Here is a 20,805-nt window from a genome sequence, read left to right on the forward strand (position 1 = left end):
AACTTGGTGGTCAGAGCTCCTTACACTGATACAAAACTTGTCCTCAAGGATAAAAGCAGCTTGTTTTTCATAGATTAATTGTGCAAACAACATGGTTTATGCTGAAGACCCTATTTTCTCCTGGGAGCCTGGAATTTTGGCATGGACAAGGCACATGTGACCAGCCCCTAATAAAAACCCTTTGTGTTGAGTCTCTAATGAGCTTCCCTGGTAGACAAACATGTGTTTTCACATTTCATTACTGGGAGAAATAAGCATGTCCTATGTGACTGTCCTAGGAGAGGATTCTTGGATACTTGCCCCTGATTTCCTCTATACTCCACCCCATGTGCCTTCGTCCTTTGCTGATGTTGTTTTGTATCCTTTCACTGTAATAAATTTTAGTTGAATACAACCATATGTTGAATACCCTGAGTCCTTCCAGCAAATCATCAAACCTGAGGATGGTCTTAGGGACCCAGAACACATCCAGGAATTAGTCATCTTTTCTTTTTTCTTTCTTTTTAAAAGTTAAGCTCTATGTCTAACATGGGTCTTGAACTCATGATCCCAAGATCAAGAGTCACATACTTTACTGACTTAGTCAGACAGGGGCCCCAAAATAGTCATCATTTCTAAGCACTGTTTTTATGTATGCAAGTTCCAGGCAACTGACTTAGATACTTTGGGAAAACAACTGATTCTGGAGAGTTTGTATTGTTAAACACTAAATAACTATATCTCACTAAACATGACTCTAGGAAAGGAGTGGCAAGAATTAATTATGAAGTGTTTTTACCATGGGAATCATTTAAAGTACTATAGAGTTTAGTACAACAGGATTCATTTGAATAAAACCCAATATAAAGCTAACTATAATAGAAACTTTATAAAATTTTTTAACACCAAATTATTTAAAAATTCTATAATGATTTCCCATGCTAGTGAACCTAAGAAACACATTATAATGATGTTCTAAGGCAGGATTTGACAAATGGCCTATGGTACAAGTCCAACCTACCACCTGTTTTATAGGCTGCGGGTAAGCAAAGAATAGTTTTTACATTTTAAAATGGTTGTATTTTAAGTGGTTACATAAGTACCTATATAACATTCTTGATTTTACCTTTGGATTACAGAGTTGAAAATATTTATTATCTGGCCCTTTAAGAAAAGTTTTCCAATGTCTATTGTATTGTGTGAGAACTACTGCTTTTTTCACACATTTCCAAACTATTCTTAATAACTTTTTATCATCATTTTTCTTCTTGCCAAGAATATTATGTCTTAACCAAATTCATAGGTACAAATGTATTTCACATTTACACTGTGAACAAAAATTCAGTACGTATATAAACGTTTGAATTTAAAGTATTCTTTCAATTATAGCAACAACTATCCTGTTTTACTTGATTATTCCTTTTGATATTAGCAATTAACAATCTGACTTATTGGGACATATTTTATAAATGAGCAGACACTATAATTAGGAGTTATTTTACACTCTCTCTATGTATCATTTCAGCTGTCACGAAAAGCAATTTAAATCAAATTATTTATTCTTCGTTGTCTGGAAAATGTGAAGTAGAAGACAGTAAGCCAAGAAAAACAGGTCTCACTACCACTCAGCAGCAAACAAAAACTTTCAGCAAGATTGTTTTAAAAACCAAGAATATATTATTGCAATATTACTTACTATTTTGGATTAAATATTATGACCCCCCTCCTTTTGAGAATAAAAGGAGCATTGATTGGTGTATAGAATTCACAGAGAAAATACTTTGATATTACCAAGTTGGATATTACCTCTATAAAAAATGACTTGAGTTCGGAGAGATGTTGAAATACATTTAGGGTTGAAGTGTCTGTTTTGGTCTGCTTCTGCACTGCTTCTTCTGCTGACAATCTAGGAGGATGTGGTTCCTTCAAAATAATTTTAAGAAAAATAACTCCATAACTATATTAAGACATCTCTCACTGTATTCCTGCACACATACTGGGCTCTTGCTACAATGGATTACACACCATGAACTGTTGACAAATTCTAGGCCACTGTTCAGACTACTCCTTCAGCAGAGTTTTTATGCTGCTCATTTTTAGAGAAACCCTACTTCTACTTTAAAGTTTTTCTTACTGATGTCCGTCTTGAATTTCTAAGCCAGAATTGACAATTCTTTTATTATTTTTACTAGCACACTGTTTTGTTTAGTATTTTATTTAGTAATTATTTCTGTGTTGGATCATGTAGTTGTTTATGGTCTATCTTTTCCAACTAGGCAATGGGTATCTTTTTAAAGATTTTTAAAATAATTTTTAAGTAATTTTTAAGTAATCTCTACACCCAATATGGGGCTTGAACGCACAATCCCGAGATCAAGAGGTGCACACTCCACTGACTGAGCTAGTCAGGTACCCTTAGGCAAAGGTATTTTAAAACCAGAAAACAAATTTTACTCATTTTTGAATTTTTGATACCTAGAATAGTGTATTGAGTGTGATAGATGCTTAATAAATATTTGGTAAAATTAAATGAATCATTCAAAAGTCAAAATTCATATGGGTAAATTCTTATTTCCTGAAATAAAAATCAAAATGTCAATATTATCAAAATCAAATTATAAATATTGCTGCAATCATTTTCAAATAAAATATTCTTCCTTAACTTTAATGTCAGCAACACAGAACAGTGTTACCTTTATTAAATTAGAAGTAAATGGCAAATCAAATTAATAAGCAAAAAGCATAATTAAAATATAGAACAGAATTCCATCTAAAGGGGATTTTTCTATATCACAAAATATTAAATGACAGAAAATAATATGACAGCTATAAGTACTTCGATATTTAGCTCTCAATCCATATGAGTACGATTCACTTTATTTTAAATCAAAGGCTGCCTGGAAGTTAAGATGGTGGAGGAGTAGAGGGATTTAAGTTTGTCTCAGCCCTCAAATACAGCTAGATAGTTATCAAATCATTCTGAACACCCAAGAAATTAACTGGAGATCTGAAAAAAGAAATGCTGTAAGTCTAAAAGTAGAAAAGCAACCACTGTTTGGAAGGTAGGAGGTACAGAGACTTGCATCCAGTGTGAGAGCGTGGAGGATACAGCCGTGGGGAGGGGCCTGCTTAAGGAGGCTACCACAAAGCATCATAAGCAGCTGAGTGCAAAATCAGAACTTTTGGAAGACTGCTCCTACAGTGAGGGACATGCCTGGCTTAAAGGTGCTCAGATGGTGAAGTGGGGCAGAATCCCAGGTGTGACAGCATGATCTGAGGATCCCTGAGGTCACAAGAAGAATGGGTGGCACCTAAGGGTGGCAGAGTTCCCAGGTACAGGAGCGTAGAAGCCAGCTGACAACAGTGAGTCTAAGTGCCAGCTTTCTGCTCTGTGTTGCCATAAGCTGATCCCCTGCGTGATCAAGCGACTGCTTTCCTGAGACAGGTTTCCCAAATGGCAGAAGTGGGGCAAGACCATCTCTGGGAGGAATAGGGCGGGTCCAAACCGTGGGAGTCCCTAAACTTTGGAATTTTGAAATTCAGTCAGATGCTAGGGATAAAAAAGCTTGGACGTGGGGAGGGTGAACACAGAGTTCTGACAGAAATGCGGGAGACAAGAGTGAATGAGTGCTTTTCTGTGAGGGCTCACTGAAGAGTGGGGGGCACACATTTTCAGCTTGGGGGGCTAGAAAACAGAGTCCTGCCATATTCATCCTGCCTGTCAGTGCTGAAGTCCTCAGGGAGCAAAAGAGAGCCACCTAGTGGAGTCTGCAGCCGCTTATACTAGCCCCTGCCTCCCTTGCAATGCAGGTACATTTCCACTACAGCAAGTCCACCTGAGAATGAGCATAATGGGGCCCCTCTCCCAGAAGACCAGCACAAACAACTCTCCTGTACCAAGTCTACTGATCATAAAGGACTGAAAAACTTCAGCTCTAGGGGAAAACAGTAGCTAGTATTCTTTGTATTTTTATTCTTTAGTCTTTCATTATTATTTTTTGTTATTTTCCTATTTTTTTTCCAATTCTTTTTAAATGTTTACTTTCATAAACACTATATAGATGTTTTATTTTTTGTTTCTTTTCATTGTGTGTGTGTGTATAATTTTTTATTTTGGGATCTAGTTTATTTTCTTTTTAATATTTATTTGAGAGAGTACAAGAGAGATCATGAGTAAGGGGGAAGGGCAGAAGGAGAAGCAGACTCCCCAGTGAGCAAGAGCCTGATGTGGGACTCAATCCCAGGGCCCTGGGATCATGACCTGAGCTGAAGACAGATGCTTAACCAAATGAACCACCCACATGCCTGGGATCTAGTTTCTTTTAACAAGCAGACTGAAACACATCCAGGATTTAGTTCTTTTCTGTTGATATTATTGTTTTTCTTTTTCTTTTCTTTTCTGGACAAAATGACAAGACAGAGAAATTCACCCCAAAAGAAAGAAGGTGGGGTAGTATTCACAGTCAGGAATTTAATCAATACAGATATAAGTAAAATGCCTGAACTAGAATTTAAAACGACAATTATAAAGATACTAGCTGGGCATGAAAAAAGTAGAGAAGACCCTAGAGAATCCTTTATTATAGAGATAAAAACTAAAATCTAGTCAGGTTAAAATTAAAAACCCTATAACTGAGATACAGACCTAAGTAGAGGCCATAAAAACAAGCATGAACAAAGCAGAAGAGTGAATCAGTGATACAGAAGATAGAATTATAGAAAGTAATGAATGTGAAAAGGAGAGGGGAATAAAACTATTAAAGCATGAAGGTAGGCTTAGGGAACTCAGCAATTCCAAAAAGTGAAATAATATCCATATTATAGGAGTCCCAGAAGAAGAGCAGGCAAAATGGGGACAGAAGGTTTATTTGAACAAATCATGGCAGAGAACTTTCCGAACATGGGGAAGGAAACATACACTCAAGTCCAAGAGGCACAGAGAACTCCCTACAAAAGCAACAAAAATAGGTCAACACCATGACATGTTAATAGTGAAACTTACAAATTACAAAGATAAAGAGAAAATTCTGAAAGCAGCTTGGGACAAGAGGTCCTTAACCTACAACAGCAGACATGTAAGGCTGGCAGCTGACCTGTCACAGAGACCTGGTAGGTCAGAAAGGACTGGCATGATGTATTCAATGAGCTAAATGGGAAAAATATGCACCCAAGAATACTTTATCCAGTAAGGCTGTAATTCAGAAGAGAAGGAGAAATGAACAGCTTCCAAGACAAATAAAAACTAAAGGAACAGTGAACAGTAAAGCAACCCTAATGAAAGGGGGCCCATATGAGCAAAAGAGATACCAAAAGTAACAATGACCAGAAAAGAACGTAGACAATCTACAGGAATAGTGATTTTACAAGTAATACAGTAATACTGAATTCGTATCTTTCAGTAATTACTCTGAATGTAAATGGACTAAATAATCAAAAGACATAGGGTATAAGAATGGACAGAAAAATAAGACCTATTGATATGCTGCTTAAAAGAGACTAATTTCAGACCAAGGACACCTCCAGATTGAAAGTGAGGGTATTTCTACCATTTATTATGCTAAGGGACATCAAAAGAAAGCTGAAGTGACCATCCTTATATCAGACAAACTATGTTTCAAATTAAAGACTGCAATAAGAGATGGAAAAGGACACTATATCATAATAAGGAATCGATTCAACCAGAAGATCTAACATTTGTAAATACTTATGCCCCTAACTTGGAAGCAGCCAAATATATAAATCAATTAATAACAACCTTAAGGAAAGTCATTGATAACAATACAATAACAGTAGGGGACTTTAACACCCCACTCACAGCAATGAACAGATCATCTAAGCCGAAGATTAACAAGGAAACAAGGGCTTTAAATGACACACTGGACCAGATGGACTTCACAGATATACTCAGAGCATTTCATCCTAAAGCAGCAGAATACACACTTTTTTTAGAGTGCACATGGAACATTCTCCAGAATAGATCACATACTGAGTCACAAATCAGGACCTGACCAGTACAAAAAAGACTGAGATCATACTATGCTATTTTCAGACCACAATGCTATTAAGCTTGAAGTCAACCACAAGAAAAAAATTTGAAAGGGCCACAAATACATGGAGGTTAAAGAGCATCATACTAAAGAATGAATGGGTCCACAAGAAATTAAAGAAGAATTTAAAAAAATATAGGGAAGCAAATGAAAATGAAAATATGACAGTTCACAACCTTTGGGATACAGCAAAGGTGGTCCAGAATGAAGTATATACCAATATAGGTATACCTCAATATATAACAATACAGGCCTTCCTCAAGAAGCAAGAAAAGGCTCAGATACACAGCCTAACCTTACATCAAAAAGAAGCTAGAGAAGGAACAGCAAATAAAGCCTAAATCTATCAGGAGAAGAGAATAAATAAAGATCAGAACAGAAATCAATGAAATAGAAGCCAAAAGAACAGTAGAACAGATCAATGAAACTAGGAGCTGGTTCTTTGAAAGAAGAAGATTGATAAATCCCTGGCCAGACTTATCAAAAAGAAAAGAGACAGGACCCAAATAAATACAATCATGAATGAAAGAGGAGAGATCACAACCAATGCCAAAGAAACACAAACAATTATAAGAGAATATTATGATCAATTATATGCCAACAAATTAGGCAATCTGAGACATGGATAAATTCCTAGAAATATACAAACAATCAAAACTGAAACAGGAGTAAATAGAAAACTTAACAGACCTATAACCTGCAAAGAAATTGAATCAGTAATCAAAAATCTCCCAACAAACAAAAGTCCAGGGCCGGATGGTTTGCTCAGGGGAATTCTACCAAACATTTGAAGACTTAATAATTCTTCTTCTGAAACTTCCAAAAATTAGAAATGAAAGAAAAATTTCCAAACTCATTCTCTGAGGCCAGCATTACCTTGATCCCTAAACCAAAGACCCCACCAAAAAGGAGAACCAAAGGCCAATATCCTGATGAACATGGATGCAAAAATTCTCAACAAGAGACTAGCTAACAGGATCCAGTAGTACATTAAAAGAATAATTCATCATGACCAAGTGGAATTTATTCCTGGGCTGCACAGGTGGTTCAACATCTGCAAATCAATGAACATGATATACTGTATTAATAAAATAAAGGATAAGAACCACACACAAGCCTCTCAATAGATGCAGAAAAAACATTTGACAAAATATACAATCTTTTCTTGATTAAAAATCCTCCACAATGTAGGGATAGAGGGAACATATCTCAACATAATAAAGGCCATACACGGAAGACCCACAGTGACTATCATTCACAATGGGAAAAACAGAGAGCTTTTCTTTTATGGCCAGGAACACAAAAGGAAATGTCCACTTTCATCACTGTTGTTCAACATAGTACTGGAAGTCCTAGCCTCGGCAATCGGAAAATAAAAAGAAATTAAAGGCATCCAAATCAGTAAGGAAGAAGTCACACTTTCACTATTTGCAGATGACATGATACTCTATGTGGAAAACCTGAAAGACTCCACCAAAAAGTTGCTAGAACTGATATAGGAATTCAGAAAATTCCAGGATATAAAGATCAACACACAGAAGTCTGTGGTATTTCTACAGACTAACAGTGAAGCAGTAGAAAGAAAAATCAAGGAAATCAATCTTGTTCACAATTGCACCAAGAACTGTAAAATACCAAGGAATAAACCTAACCAAAGAGGTAAAAGATTTGTACTCTGAAAACTATAGAACACTTATGAAAGCAATTTAGGAAAGACAAAAATAAAATGGAAAAATGTTCCATGCCCATGGATTAGAAGAACAAATATTGTTAAAATGTCTATGCCACCTAGAGCAACCTATACACTCAATGTATCTATCAAAATACCATCAACTTTTTTCACAGAGGTAGAACAAATGATTCTAAAATTTGTATGGAACCAGAAAAGACCCCAAATAGCCAAAGGAATGTTGAAAACGAAAACCAAAGCTAGTGACATCACAATTCTGAACTTCAAGCTCTATTACAAAGCTATAATCATCAAAACAGTATGGTACTGGCCCCAAAACAGACACACAGCTCAGTGGAACAGAAGAGAGAACCCTCAACTCTATGGTCAACTAATCTTTGACAAAGTAGGAAAGAATATCCAATGGAAAAAAGAAAGTCTGTTCAACAAATGGTGTTGGAAAATTGTACAGCCACATGCAGAAGAATAAAACTGGACCACTTTGTTATACCACACACAGAAATAAATTAAAATGGAAAAAGAACTAAATGTAAGATAGGAATTCATGAGAATCCTAGCGAAGAAAACAGGCAGCAACCTCTGTGACCTCGGCCACAGCAACATCTTATTAGATAGAGGTCTCCATAGGGTAGGGAACAAAGGCAAAAATGAAAATTGGGACTTCATCAAGACAAAAAGCTTTGCACAACAAAGGAAACAAAACCAAGACAACCAACAGAATGGGAGAAGATATTTGCAAATGTCTTATCAGATAAAGGGTTAGTACAAAAATCTATAAAGAACTTACCATCTCAACACACAAAAAACAACTAATCTAATCAAGAAATGGGCAGGAGACATGAACAGCTATTTCTCCAAAGAAGACATAAAAATGGCCAACAGACACATCACCTAGCATAAGGGAAATACAAATCAAAACCACAATGAGATACCACCTCACATCAGTCAGAATGGCTAAAATTAATTAATTAAGTCAGGAAACAACAGGTGTTGGTGAGGATGCGGAAAAAGGTGTTGGTGGGAATGCAAACTGGTGCAGTCACTCTGGAAAACAATACAGAGGCTCCTCAAAAAGTTGAAAATGGAGTTACCCTATAACTCAGCAATTGCACTACTAGGTATTTACCTCAAAGATACAAATGTAGTGGTCTGAAGGGGTATCTGTACCCCAGTGTTTATAGCAGCAATGTCCACAATAGCCAGACTATGGAAAGAAGCCACGATGTCCATCAACTGATGAATGGATAAAGAAGATGTGGTATATATATAGAGAACAGAATCCTACTCAGCCATCAGAAAAGAAGTCTTGCCATTTGCAATGACATGGATGGGACTAGAGGTTATTATGCTAAGCAAAATATGTCAATCAGAGAAAGATAATTATCATATGATCTTACTCATACATGGAACTCAAGAAACAAGGCAAATGAACATAGAGGAAGGGAAGGAAAAATAAAACATGATAGAAACAGAAGGAAGCAAACCGTAAGAGACATAACTACTGGGAACAAACTGAGGATTGATGGAGGGGAGGTGAGTGGGGGAATGAGGTAACTGGGTGATGGGCATTAAGGAGGTCACGTGATATAATGAGCACTGGGTATTACATGCAACTGATGAGTCACTAAATTCTACCCTTAAAACTAATAATACACTATATGTTAATGAAATTGAATTTAAATAAAGAATTAAGAAAAAGATCAAAGGCTGACTTTTTTTTTTAAAGGCTGACTTTTTTTGTAATTTTTTATGGTGATAAAAACTAATTAGCACTACTCTTATGAAAAAAAGAAAAGTTTAAAGCTGGTACAAAAATATTATAGAATCTACTTCAAAGCTCAATGAAGTGTTCTGTTTTCTTCTGTTACTTTTGCATTCTAACAGCAGATAGATATAAAGCATTGATTTTAAATATGACTATTCTGTGAAAAGAGCGAACGTTGGCGGCTTTAAACAAACTCTGCTAAGGAACAGTAGCAATTACAAACCTTAGTCTGATAACTGAATTAACAAAAGCTCAACATATTTATAGGCCACAATTTAGATACATTCTTGCTGTAGCACTTGTGGAGATTCAATTTATAAATATTTACTACACAAATACTATATGCAAGAAACATATAAAATAATTAGGAACAGTTGCCGCCTGTAACATACTTACAATAAAGTGAGGCAACTAAGGCAGGAAATGTCATTAGTAAGATATAAATAACAGCCCACAGAACACGGAAAGTGGTCTGAATTCAATAAAGGACTTTACAGCTATTAATTCAGAGGAGACACGGCATGGTAGAAACACTTCTAAGTTGGATGGTTATGAATCCAAATCCTGTTGCAGTAACATTTTAGTTGTTTAAACAAAATGAAGTGATTGGCTTTCTGCGTAAAAATAAAACTCCTCTGTGATTTAAGTTATTGACTATATATGCGGATTTTGACTTCGATATTTTGTTATTTCAAAGTAGGAATCATCACTTAAATCTATTTACTTTTTAAAAATTTTTTAATTTATTATTTATTTGACAGAGATCACAAGTAGGCAGAGAAGCAGGCGGAGAGAGAAAGAGGAGGAAGCAGGCTCCCCGCCGAGCAGAGACCCTGACGTGGGGCTCGATCCCAACACCCTTGGGATCATGACTGGACCCGAAGGCAGAGGCTTTAAACCACTGAGCCACCCAGGCGCCACAATCTATTTATTTTTTAAGTGATAGTATAATTTTTCTTAAATTCTAGATAATTCTGAGAGATACAAGTTTAAATAATTAAAATATTTGAAAATGCTGGTAGTACTCCTTAGCAATTAAGTTTTAGACTTCCTATGTAATCAATAACATTTTTAAAATAATCAATAACTTTAATGATACCTTTAACAGTTGACAAGGTGTTTGCCCAAAATTATTAATCATCCCTTCTAAGGCTTTTCTTTCCTTCTCATCTGTTAAGGCATCCAGATCCACAGCTCCTAAAACAAGGAGAAGTAGTCAACTCACTACAGAGTGAAAACAAATCAGGAAGTCACAAATATTGATTAATATATGAAACTGAATAGTGTATTTTCAACAAAATATCATTCTGTTCTTCAATTTGAAAGAATACTGTGAGGAAGGCAATTTTTAATATTTTATAAGATTTTATTTATTTATTTTATAGAGCCCAACTCAGGCCTTAATCCCACAAGCCTGAGATCATGACCTGAGCTGAAATGAAAAGCTGGACACTAATCCACTGAGCCATCCCGGCACCCCAAGAGGCAAATTTTTAAAAAACAGCAACGCCAAACATTAAATATGTATAAAATAAATTCTATCCATGATTTAGAACAAAACTATTTTAAGCAAAAGTTAACTGGTAGTGCATAAAAATTTTTCTTGAAAACATACAAACTATCTCACAGTACATCTAATTGTTTTCTTCATGATAATCAAGCTGAACCAGGTATAATAATCACACAAAATACTACTATAAGTTACTGCTTATCTAACAAATACTGGCATAGGTGATAATACCCAACTGTACTTGATATGGCTGGTAAGTGGCCAAACTAGGGAAGTCGGATTTCAAAGCCTATGCTCATAACTACCATGCATACTAGCTCTCTACAAAACTATTACCAGATGAATATGGCAACACAAACACATGCTTGTTTATTTACCAAAAGGCATGTGGACTCTGTTCAAGTTCACATAAATTCACACTATTCACAATCTTTACTACTGAAAAATTAGAGAAAACTACTTCTTAAGGCTTTTAAACCCTTCAGAAAATGTTCTTGATTCCAAGCTAAACATTAGAATGATGTCACCTTTTTTTTTAAACATTTGAAGAGTTTGTTATTTATAATACTAAAGATATTCTTTCAAAATCTGCTAGCAATCAACACTTGAGTATTTATTTGAGGACCTGATTGAATAGGACACTTACAGCAAGTAATCTAAAACTTTTATGCCACCAATAACTGACATTTCTAAGTAGATATGCACATATACTTATTTTTTTATCCCCTTTCACTCTTCCCTGCACCGATCTCCCCTCTGGCAACCACTGAGTTTGTTCTCTGTATTTCAAGAGTCTGTCTTTTTGTCTTTTACTTTGTTCGTTTTGTGTTTTTTTAGAACAAATCATTTTTAAATTCTAACAGCTTTTTTTTTTTTTTTTTGTAAGTTTTACTTATGTTCCAGTTAACATAAAGTGTAATACTAGTTTTAGGTGTACAACACAGTGATTCATCAATTCCATACATCACCTGTTGCTCATCAGGACAAGGGCACTCCTTAACCCCATCATCTATTTAACTCCTCCTTCCGTCTTCTCCCCTCTGGTAACCATCAGTTTGTTCTCTATAGTTAAGACTCTCTTTCTGGGTTTGTATTTTTTTTTCCCCCTTAACTCATTTCTTTTTTATCTTAAATTCCACATATGAGTGACATCATATGGTATTTGTCTTTCTCTGACTTACATCTCTTAACATTACACCCTCTAGATCCATCTATATTGTTACAAATGACAAGATCACATTCTTTTTTACTGCAGAGTAATGTTCCATTGTATATGTTTGTGTGTGTGTGTGTGTGTGTATATATATATTTCATATCTTATCTATTCATCTATCAATGGACACTGGTTGCTTCCATATCTTGGCTACTGTAAATAATGGCGCCATAAACATAAGGGTACAGAGCTTTTCAAATTAGCGTTTTCATATTCTTTGGGCAAATATCCAGTAGTGGGATTACTGATCATAGCAGACTTCTATTTTTAATTTTTTGAAAAACCTCCATACTGTTTTTCACAGTGGATGCACAAATGCACAAAGGTTCTTTTTTCTCCATATCCTTGCTAACACTTGTTATTTCTTGTTTTTATTATTGTAGCCATTCTGACAGGCATAAGATAATTTCTCACTGTTTGTTTGTTTTTTAAACTATGGTTTTGATTTGCATTTCCCTGATGATGAATGATGCTGAACATCTTTTCATGTGTCTATTGGCATCTGTATGTCTTCTTTGGAAAAACGTCTCTTCAGGTTCTCTGACCATTTTTAAAATCAGATTCTTTTCTTTGGTGTTGAGTTATACAAATTCTTCATATATTTTGTATATTAACCCCTTACTGGATATATCACTTGCAAATACCTTTTCCCACTGAGTAGGCTGCTTTTTTGTTTTGTTGACGGTTTCCTCAACTGTGCAAAGTGAAGATTTGCATACATAGTCTTAACTACTATTTAAAAAAAAAACCACACATCAGTCTCTTAATATTTCAAATAGAAAAGATCATTAAAACAATTTTAAAATGTAGTCTTTCTCATGACCAAAATATCACATATAAACACCTATTAAAAGATACTTTCCATCAATGGGATGTAAGATAAAAAGTATATAGGCTTATACCTTCATAACTACAGTAATAGAAAACATTCAGTGCTTCCACTGCAGCTGGCCCCCTCTGTTTGTAGCCAAAAATCAGATCTATCCATTCATGAAGATGAGCAGAAACATATTCAGACTCCTAGAAAAAGAACAAATAATATAGAGATACCTTCCAACTACAATGTAATCACTGGTCCTTTAAAAAAGTAAGAGAAAATTAACAATTTCCACACACAAATCTTATCACTGAAAATAAAATTATTCCAAAATCATGTTAAAACATTTAATTAGTATCTATCCCATATTTTGAATATATTCTATCTAGTATAATGTAGACATATTTATTAATATTTAATAACATATATACTTCTTAACTAATGGGTAAGAAAATAACTCAATAGCCTAAATATCAACAATGAAAAACTTAATGATGGCTATGAATATATATTTGCTGTGAAATTTCCATTGAAATAGTTTTCCAGAAATTCAATTCAGAGAAAAAAACCAGTTGGTGTTGATTAAAGGTGGCTGAAAATCTCTCCCTCCAACCTAGCCAATCTGATACCACCCCACTAAGAAGGTGGACTGTGTGGCAGGCAGAGGCTTGAAGGACCTCCTGAAGCCTGTTAGTTACGCTTTGAAAGACAATATGGAAATTGTTACTGAGACAGGAGAAAAGGGGGCTCAAGTTTATTTCCATCATGAATTTGGGGATAGATTTTTTTTGTAATATTAGATTTTTGTGTACAACATAGTTTTTTCAACACTTCCATACAGTGGGTGGGGGAATGGGCTAAATAGATGATGGGGATTAAGGAGCGCATTTGTTGTTATGAGCACCTGGGTGTTTTTATTCTTTTTTCATTTATTTGTTTTCAGCAGAACAGTATCATTATTTTTTCTCCACACCCAGTGCTCCATGCAATCCGTGCCCTCTATAATACCCACCACCTGGTACCCCGACCTCCCACCCCCCGCCACTTCAAACCCCTCAGATTGTTTTTCAGAGTCCATAGTCTCTCATGACTCACCTCCTCTTCCAATTTACCCCAATACCCTTCTAACTCCCCATGTCCTCCATGCTTTTTGTTATGCTCCAGAAATAAGTGAAACCATATGATAATTGACTCTCTCTGCTTGACTTATTTCACTCAGCATAATCTCTTCCAGTCCCGTCCATGTTGCTACAAAAGTTGGGTATTTGTCCTTTCTGATGGAGGCATAATACTCCATAGTGTATATGGACCACATCTTCCTTATCCATTCGTCTGTTGAAGGGCATCTTGGTTCTTTCCACAGTTTGGTGACCGTGGTCATTGCTGCTATAAACATTAGGGTACAGATGGCCCTTCTTTTCACTACATCTGTATCTTTGGGGTAAATACCCAAGAGTGCAATTGCAGGGTCATAGGGAAGCTCTATTTTTAATCTCTTAAGGAATCTCCACACTGTTCTCCAAAGAGGTTGCACCAACTTGCATTCTCACCAACAGTGTAAGAGGGTTCCCCTTTTTCCACATCCTCTCCAACACATGTTGTTTCCTGTCTTGCTAATTTTGGCCATTCTAAGTGGTGTAAGGTGGTATCTCAATGTGGTTTTAATTTGAATCTCCCTGATGGCTAGTGATGATGAACATTTTTTCATGTGTCTGAAAGCCATTTGTATGTCTTTATTGGAGAAGTGTCTGTCCATATCTTCTGCCCATTTTTTGATATGATTATCTGTTTTGTGTGTGTTGAATTTGAGGAGTTCATTATAGATCCTAGGTGTTATCTGGGGATGGAACTTTCATGCTAATTGGTCTTTTTAGCTGCCTGTGACAAAGTGTGGAAGGAGTAAGATGAATTTAAAAAAATAACTATTCATGGGATGCCTGAGTGGCTCAGTGGGTTCATGGTCTTCCTTCAGCTCAGGTCACGATCCCAGGGAGGTGGAATGGAGTTCTGCATGGGGCTCCCTCCTCAGCGGGGAGCCCGTTTCTTCCTCTCCTCCCTGCTCACGCTGTCTCTCTCTCTCAAATAAGTAGATAAAATCCGGAAAAAAAAAAATCAGGTTTTAAGCATAATTTAAAAAAAATATAAAGGAGCAGGTCTTGCTGGGTTCCAATTAAAATTATTTCATTCCCTGGATACTAGAGAGCACAATCTTTAATTGAGAAATGGCCAAGGTCAGTGATCAAATCAAGAGAGTCACCAGTAAAATACAGCCTTAGGTGAAAGTTTAGTTCAAGACTATGGCTATGAAGCAATGTGCTTGAGACTTCAAAGATTTAAGGCTGTGCTGCACAGACCCACTCAACTAGAAAATAGAACACTTTTTTTTTAAAGTTTAAAAGTAATTAACATATATTATTTGTTTTGGGGTACAGGTGTGTTAAATCATCAGTCTTACACAGTTCACAGCACTCACCATAGCACATATCCTCCCCAATGTCCACCACCCAGCCAGCCTATTCCTCCCTCCACCCCCTCCAGCAACCCTCAGTTTGTTTCCCAAGATTAAGAGTCTCTTATGGTTTTTCTCCCTCTCTAGTCCCACCTTGTTTCATTTTTCCCTCCCTCCCCCCACCCCTGCCTTGCCTCTCAAATTCCTCATATCAGAGAGATCATAAGATATTTGTCTTTCTCTGATTGACTTATTTCCCTTAGCATAATACCCTCTAGTTCCATCCACATCATTGCAAATGGCAAGATCTCATTTTTCCTTGATGGCTGCACAGTATTCCACTGTATATATGTATGTGTATAGGTGTGTGTGTGTCACACCACATTTTCTTTATCCATTCATCTAGGCTCTTTCCATAGTTTGGCTATTGTGGACACTGCTGCTATAAACACTGGAGAGCACATGCCCCTTTGGATCACTGCATTTGTATCTTTAGGGTAAATACCCAATAGTAGGATTGCTGGGTCATAGGGTAGCTCTATTTCCAACTTTTTGTGGAACCACCATACTGTTTTCCAGAATGACTGCACCAGCTTACATTCCCACCAACAACATAGGAGAGTTCCCCTTTCTCCGTATCCTCACCAACATCTGTCATTTCCTGACTGGTTAATTTTAACCATTCTGACTGGTTTGAGGTGGTATGTCACTGTGGTTTTGATTTGTATTTCTCTGATGCTGGGTGATGTAGAGCACTTTTTCATGTGTCTCTTGGCCATTTGGATGTCTTCTTTGCAGAACTGTCCATTCATGTCTTCTGCCCATTTCTTGATTGGATTATTTGTTCTTTGGGTGTTGAGTTTGATAAGTTCTTTATAGATTTTGGATACTAGCCCTTTATCTGATATGTCATTTGCAAATATCTTCTCCCATTCTGTCAGTTTCCTTTTGGTTTTGTTGACTGTTTCCTTTGCTGTGCAAAGCTTTTGATCTTTTGAAGTACCAATAGTTCATTTTTACCCTTGTTTCCCTCACCTTTGGCGATGTTTCTAGGAAGAAGTTGCTGTGTTCCCCTTAAGAATTTTGATGGATTCCTGTCTCACATTGGGGTCTTTCATCCATTTTGAGTCTTTTTTTGGGATGGTGTAAGGAAATGGCCCAGTTTCATTTTTCTGCATGTGACTGTCCAATTTTCCCAACACCATTTGTTGAAGAGACTGTCTTTTTTCCACTGGACATTCCTTCCTGCTTTGTCAAAGATAGTTGACCACAGAGTTGAGGGTCAATTTCTGGGCTCTTAATTCTGTTCCACTGATCTATGTGTCTGTTTTTGTGCCAGTACCATATTGTTTTAATGATTCAAGATCTTTGTAATAGAGCTTGAAGTCTGGAATTGTGATGGCACCAACTTTGGCTTTCTTTTTCAACATCCCTCTCGCTTATTCGGGGTCTTTTCTGGTTCCATACAAATTTTAGGATTCTTTGTTCCATTTCTTTTAAAAAAATTGATGGTATTGGGTGCCTAGGTGGCTCAGAGGGTTAAGCCTCTGCCTTCAGCTCAGGTCATGGTCCCAGGGTCCTGGGATCAAGCCCCGCATCAGGCTCTCTGCTCAGTAAGGAGCCTGCTTCTCCTTCTCTCTGCCTGCTACTCTGCCTATTTGTGATCTATCTCTCTGTCAAATAAATAAATAAAATCTTTAAAAAAAAAATTGATGGTATTTTGATAGGGATTGCATTAAATATGTAGATTGCTCTAGGTGGCACAGACATTTTAAAATATTTGTTCTTCCAATCCATGAGCATGGAGTGTTTTTCCATTTCTCTGTGTCTTCCTCACAATTTCTTTCATGAGTACTTTATAGTTTTCTTAGTATAGATTCTTTGCCTCTTTGGTTAGGTTTATTCCCAGGTATCTTATGGTTTTGGATGCAATTATAAATTTGATTGAGAGGCACCTGGGTGGCCCAGTGGGTTAAGCCTCTGCCTTCAGCTCAAGTCGATTTCATGGTCCTGGGATCGAGCCCCACATCGGGCTCTCTGCTCAGTGGGGAACCTGCTTCCCCCTCTCTCTCTGCCTGCCTCTCTGCTTACCTGTGACCTTTCTTCCTCTGTCAAATAAATAAATAATCTTAAAATAAATAAACAAATAAATTTGATTGATTCCTTAATTTCTCTTTCTTCTGTCTTGCTGTTGGTGTATAGAAATGCAACTGACTTCTGTGCACTGATTTTATGTCCTGACACATTACTGAATTCCTGTATGAGTTGTAGCAGTTTTGGGGTGGATTCTTTGGGTTTTCCACATAAAGTATCATATTATCTGCAAAGAGTGAGAGTTTGACTTCCTTGCAGATTCGGATACCTTTTATTTCTTTTTGTTGTCTGACTGCTGAGGCTAGGATTTCTAGTACTATGTTGAATAGCAGTGGTGATAGTGGACATCCCTGCTGTGTTGCAGACCTTCTGGGAAAAGCTCTCAGTTTTTCCTCATTGAGAATGATATTCGCTGTGGGTTTTTCATACATGGCTTTTATGATATTGAGGTATGTATCCTCTATACCTACTACCTATTCCCTTTAGAGTTTTGATCAAAAAAGGATGCTGTACTTCATCAAATGCTTTTTCAGCATCTACTGAGAATTTATCATATGGCTCTTGTTCTTTCTTTTATTAATGTATCACACTGATTGATCTGCTGATGTTCAACCAACCTTGTAGCCCAGGAATAAATCCCACTTGGTTGTGGTGAACAATCCTTTTAATGTACTGTTGGATCCTATTGCCTATACTTTGGTGAGAATAGAAAATAGAACATCTTAAGAATCTTAATTTTCCCACAGCAGCCTCCCATGGACCCACTGTTTTCTAAAGTAATGTGAAATGGTTATTATCCAATAAAGATGATGCATAAGAAATTTATAAAATTTTATTTTTTTAAGTCTTTTTTTTTTTTTTAGGTTTTATTTATTTATTTGACAGAGAGACAGCACAAGCAGGGAGAGAGGCAGGCAGAGGAAGAGGGAGAAGCAGGCTCCCCACAGAGCAGGGAGCCTGATGTGGGATTCAATCCCAGGACCCCAGAATCATGCCCAAGCTGAAGGCAGCAGCTTAACCGACTGAGCCACCCAGGTGTCTCTATTTTATTTTTTTAAAGATTTTATTTATTTACCTGACAGAGAGACAGAGAGCACAAAGTTAAAGTGGTTTCAGGGAAAGGGAGAGGAAGAAGCAGGCTCTCTACTGAGCATAGAGCCTAATGCAGGGCTTGATCCCAGGGCCTTGGGATCATGATCTGAGATGAAGGCAGATGCTTTGACCGTAAAATTTTAAAATATACTGTTATTAGTTCAGACTGAAAGAGGCAGAAACTGTTCAAAAAAGATGAGATCTTTGGCTTCCAATTTACTGTGGTTAATTAAGGGGCTGACAAAGATACTCATGGAAACATTTTTTTTTTTAATGTAAAATAAATAATGTATATATGTTTTTTTAATGTAAAAGAATGACTCAAAGCAGGAAGCTAAGAGCCAAAGGGTAAAACAAAATAGCCATGGGGAACCACTCTGAGGGAAAAGGACTGGGCCCTAATAAAGGAACTGAAAACAAGTCCCTGCTGGAATTCTGAATTGTTGTAATCCAGTTTCTGCTAGGTATCTCTTGTTTTTCTCGTCCACCTTTTTTAAAAAATTTATTTATTTTCAGCATAACCGTATCATTATTTTTGCACCGCACCTAGTGCTCCATGCAATCCGTGCCCTCTATAATACCCACCACCTGATACCCCAACCTCCCACCCCCCCGCCACTTCAAACCCCTCAGATTGTTTTTCAGAGTCCATAGTCTCTCATGACTCACCTCCCCTTCCAATTTACCCCAACACCCTTCTCTCTAACTCCCCATGTCCTCCATGCTTTTTGTTATGTTCCACAAATAAGTGAAACCATATTATAATTGACTCTCTCTGCTTGACTTATTTCACTCAGCATAATCTCTTCCACCTTTTTAAATTAAATTCTACGCCCAATGTGGGGCTCAAACACATAAGCCGATAGATCAAGAGTCACATGCTCTAGGGACTGAGCTAGCCAGGCACCCCTTCTAATTTCTCTTTTAAATGAGAATGTCTATGATGATTCTTCTGTCTTTGGCACACCACTGTTGTTACGCAGGGACAGAGAGCCTGTCTCTTTACTCTACAGTCTTCAGATGCAAGAACAGACAAACCTGAATAGTTTTATGCCCACATCCATTTGATTTAGATTACTAACAAGATTCCGGACTTCAAACCTCATGCCTTAATGCAGGGATCAGTTAACTAGTTACGGCTTGTGGCCCAAATTTTACTAGCTCCAGATTTGTAGAGTAGTACAAAAAAGCCACATCCATTTTCTTTTGCATTGCAGTGGCAGAATTTCAACACAGACCTTAAAGCCAGCGATAATATTTACTATCTAGTCCTCTACAGAAAAGAAGTTTGCAGATTCCTGACTTAAAGGTTGCTGACATGAGATTTTGGGAGGATCTTGAGAGGAAGTACATACATTTTACATGTAGAAGGAATGCAAATAATTTGTAATCAGAGAGCAGACTGTGTGTGGGATTAAAGATGGTTGCAAATTCTTTTTCCCCTCCCACCATTAAGAGATGGAGATTACCTTCCCTCCTCTTGAATCTGCACTGATCCTATTACTGTCTGACTCTGACAAGGTGACAGAAGTGCGGTGACCATTCACAGCCTTAAGCCTTAAGAAAGCATGGAAGCTTCCAATTTTGTACTCCTTCCTGAGCCATAGACAGGTGCATGTCTGCCTACCTAGCTAGAGCGACCACATGAATAGGAGATATCCTGAGATTACATGGGAAAGAAGAAAAGCCCAGCATCCCAGTGTCTCTCAATGCATATGACTCCATCTCAGCTGCTATGACTGCAAGGGCATGAGAACCTTGCAAGATCAGAACTTTTCAAGCTAGATGAGAACTTTTCAGTTGAGACCAGTTAACTCACAGAACTGTGAGAGATAATAAAATGACTGTATTTTAAGCCACTAAATTTTGGATAGGTTATTGCACAGCAATATATAACTGAAACAGAGGCTTCTAATATATTAATACAAGGAGCATATCTTCCTAAAATCCTAGACCCCAACTTCATATCATAGATACAGAGGAATGCATCTGAGAAGGTCCTGGCTAGCCAATAAGTAACAGATTTTTTTCTGAGTTGCTTAATTTTTTTCCCAATTCCTTATTCATGCATAGTGCTATTGCTTACAAATATTATGATCTAATTCTGATTTTTATAAAACTGACATACTATATACTAATGACATGGAAT

General features: G+C 36.8%; 1 protein-coding gene across 8 annotated transcripts in view; it reads right to left on the reverse strand.

The window, feature by feature from the left end:
- The window catches only part of NBEAL1 (neurobeachin like 1), a 219,410-nt gene that overhangs the window by 26,795 nt on the left and 171,810 nt on the right, over positions 1-20,805 (reverse strand). For all 8 annotated transcript variants that reach the window (XM_059168361.1, XM_059168360.1, XM_059168359.1 and 5 more), the window contains 3 exons: positions 13,107-13,224; positions 10,581-10,678; positions 1,786-1,902 (listed from right to left, as the gene is read on the reverse strand). In XM_059168361.1, coding sequence (XP_059024344.1) covers positions 1,786-1,902; positions 10,581-10,678; positions 13,107-13,224 — 333 coding nt within the window. The remainder of the gene's footprint in view (positions 1-1,785; positions 1,903-10,580; positions 10,679-13,106; positions 13,225-20,805) is intronic.

The sequence above is a fragment of the Mustela lutreola genome, chromosome 3 (assembly GCF_030435805.1).
Source record: "Mustela lutreola isolate mMusLut2 chromosome 3, mMusLut2.pri, whole genome shotgun sequence".
Taxonomy (NCBI): domain Eukaryota; kingdom Metazoa; phylum Chordata; class Mammalia; order Carnivora; family Mustelidae; genus Mustela; species Mustela lutreola.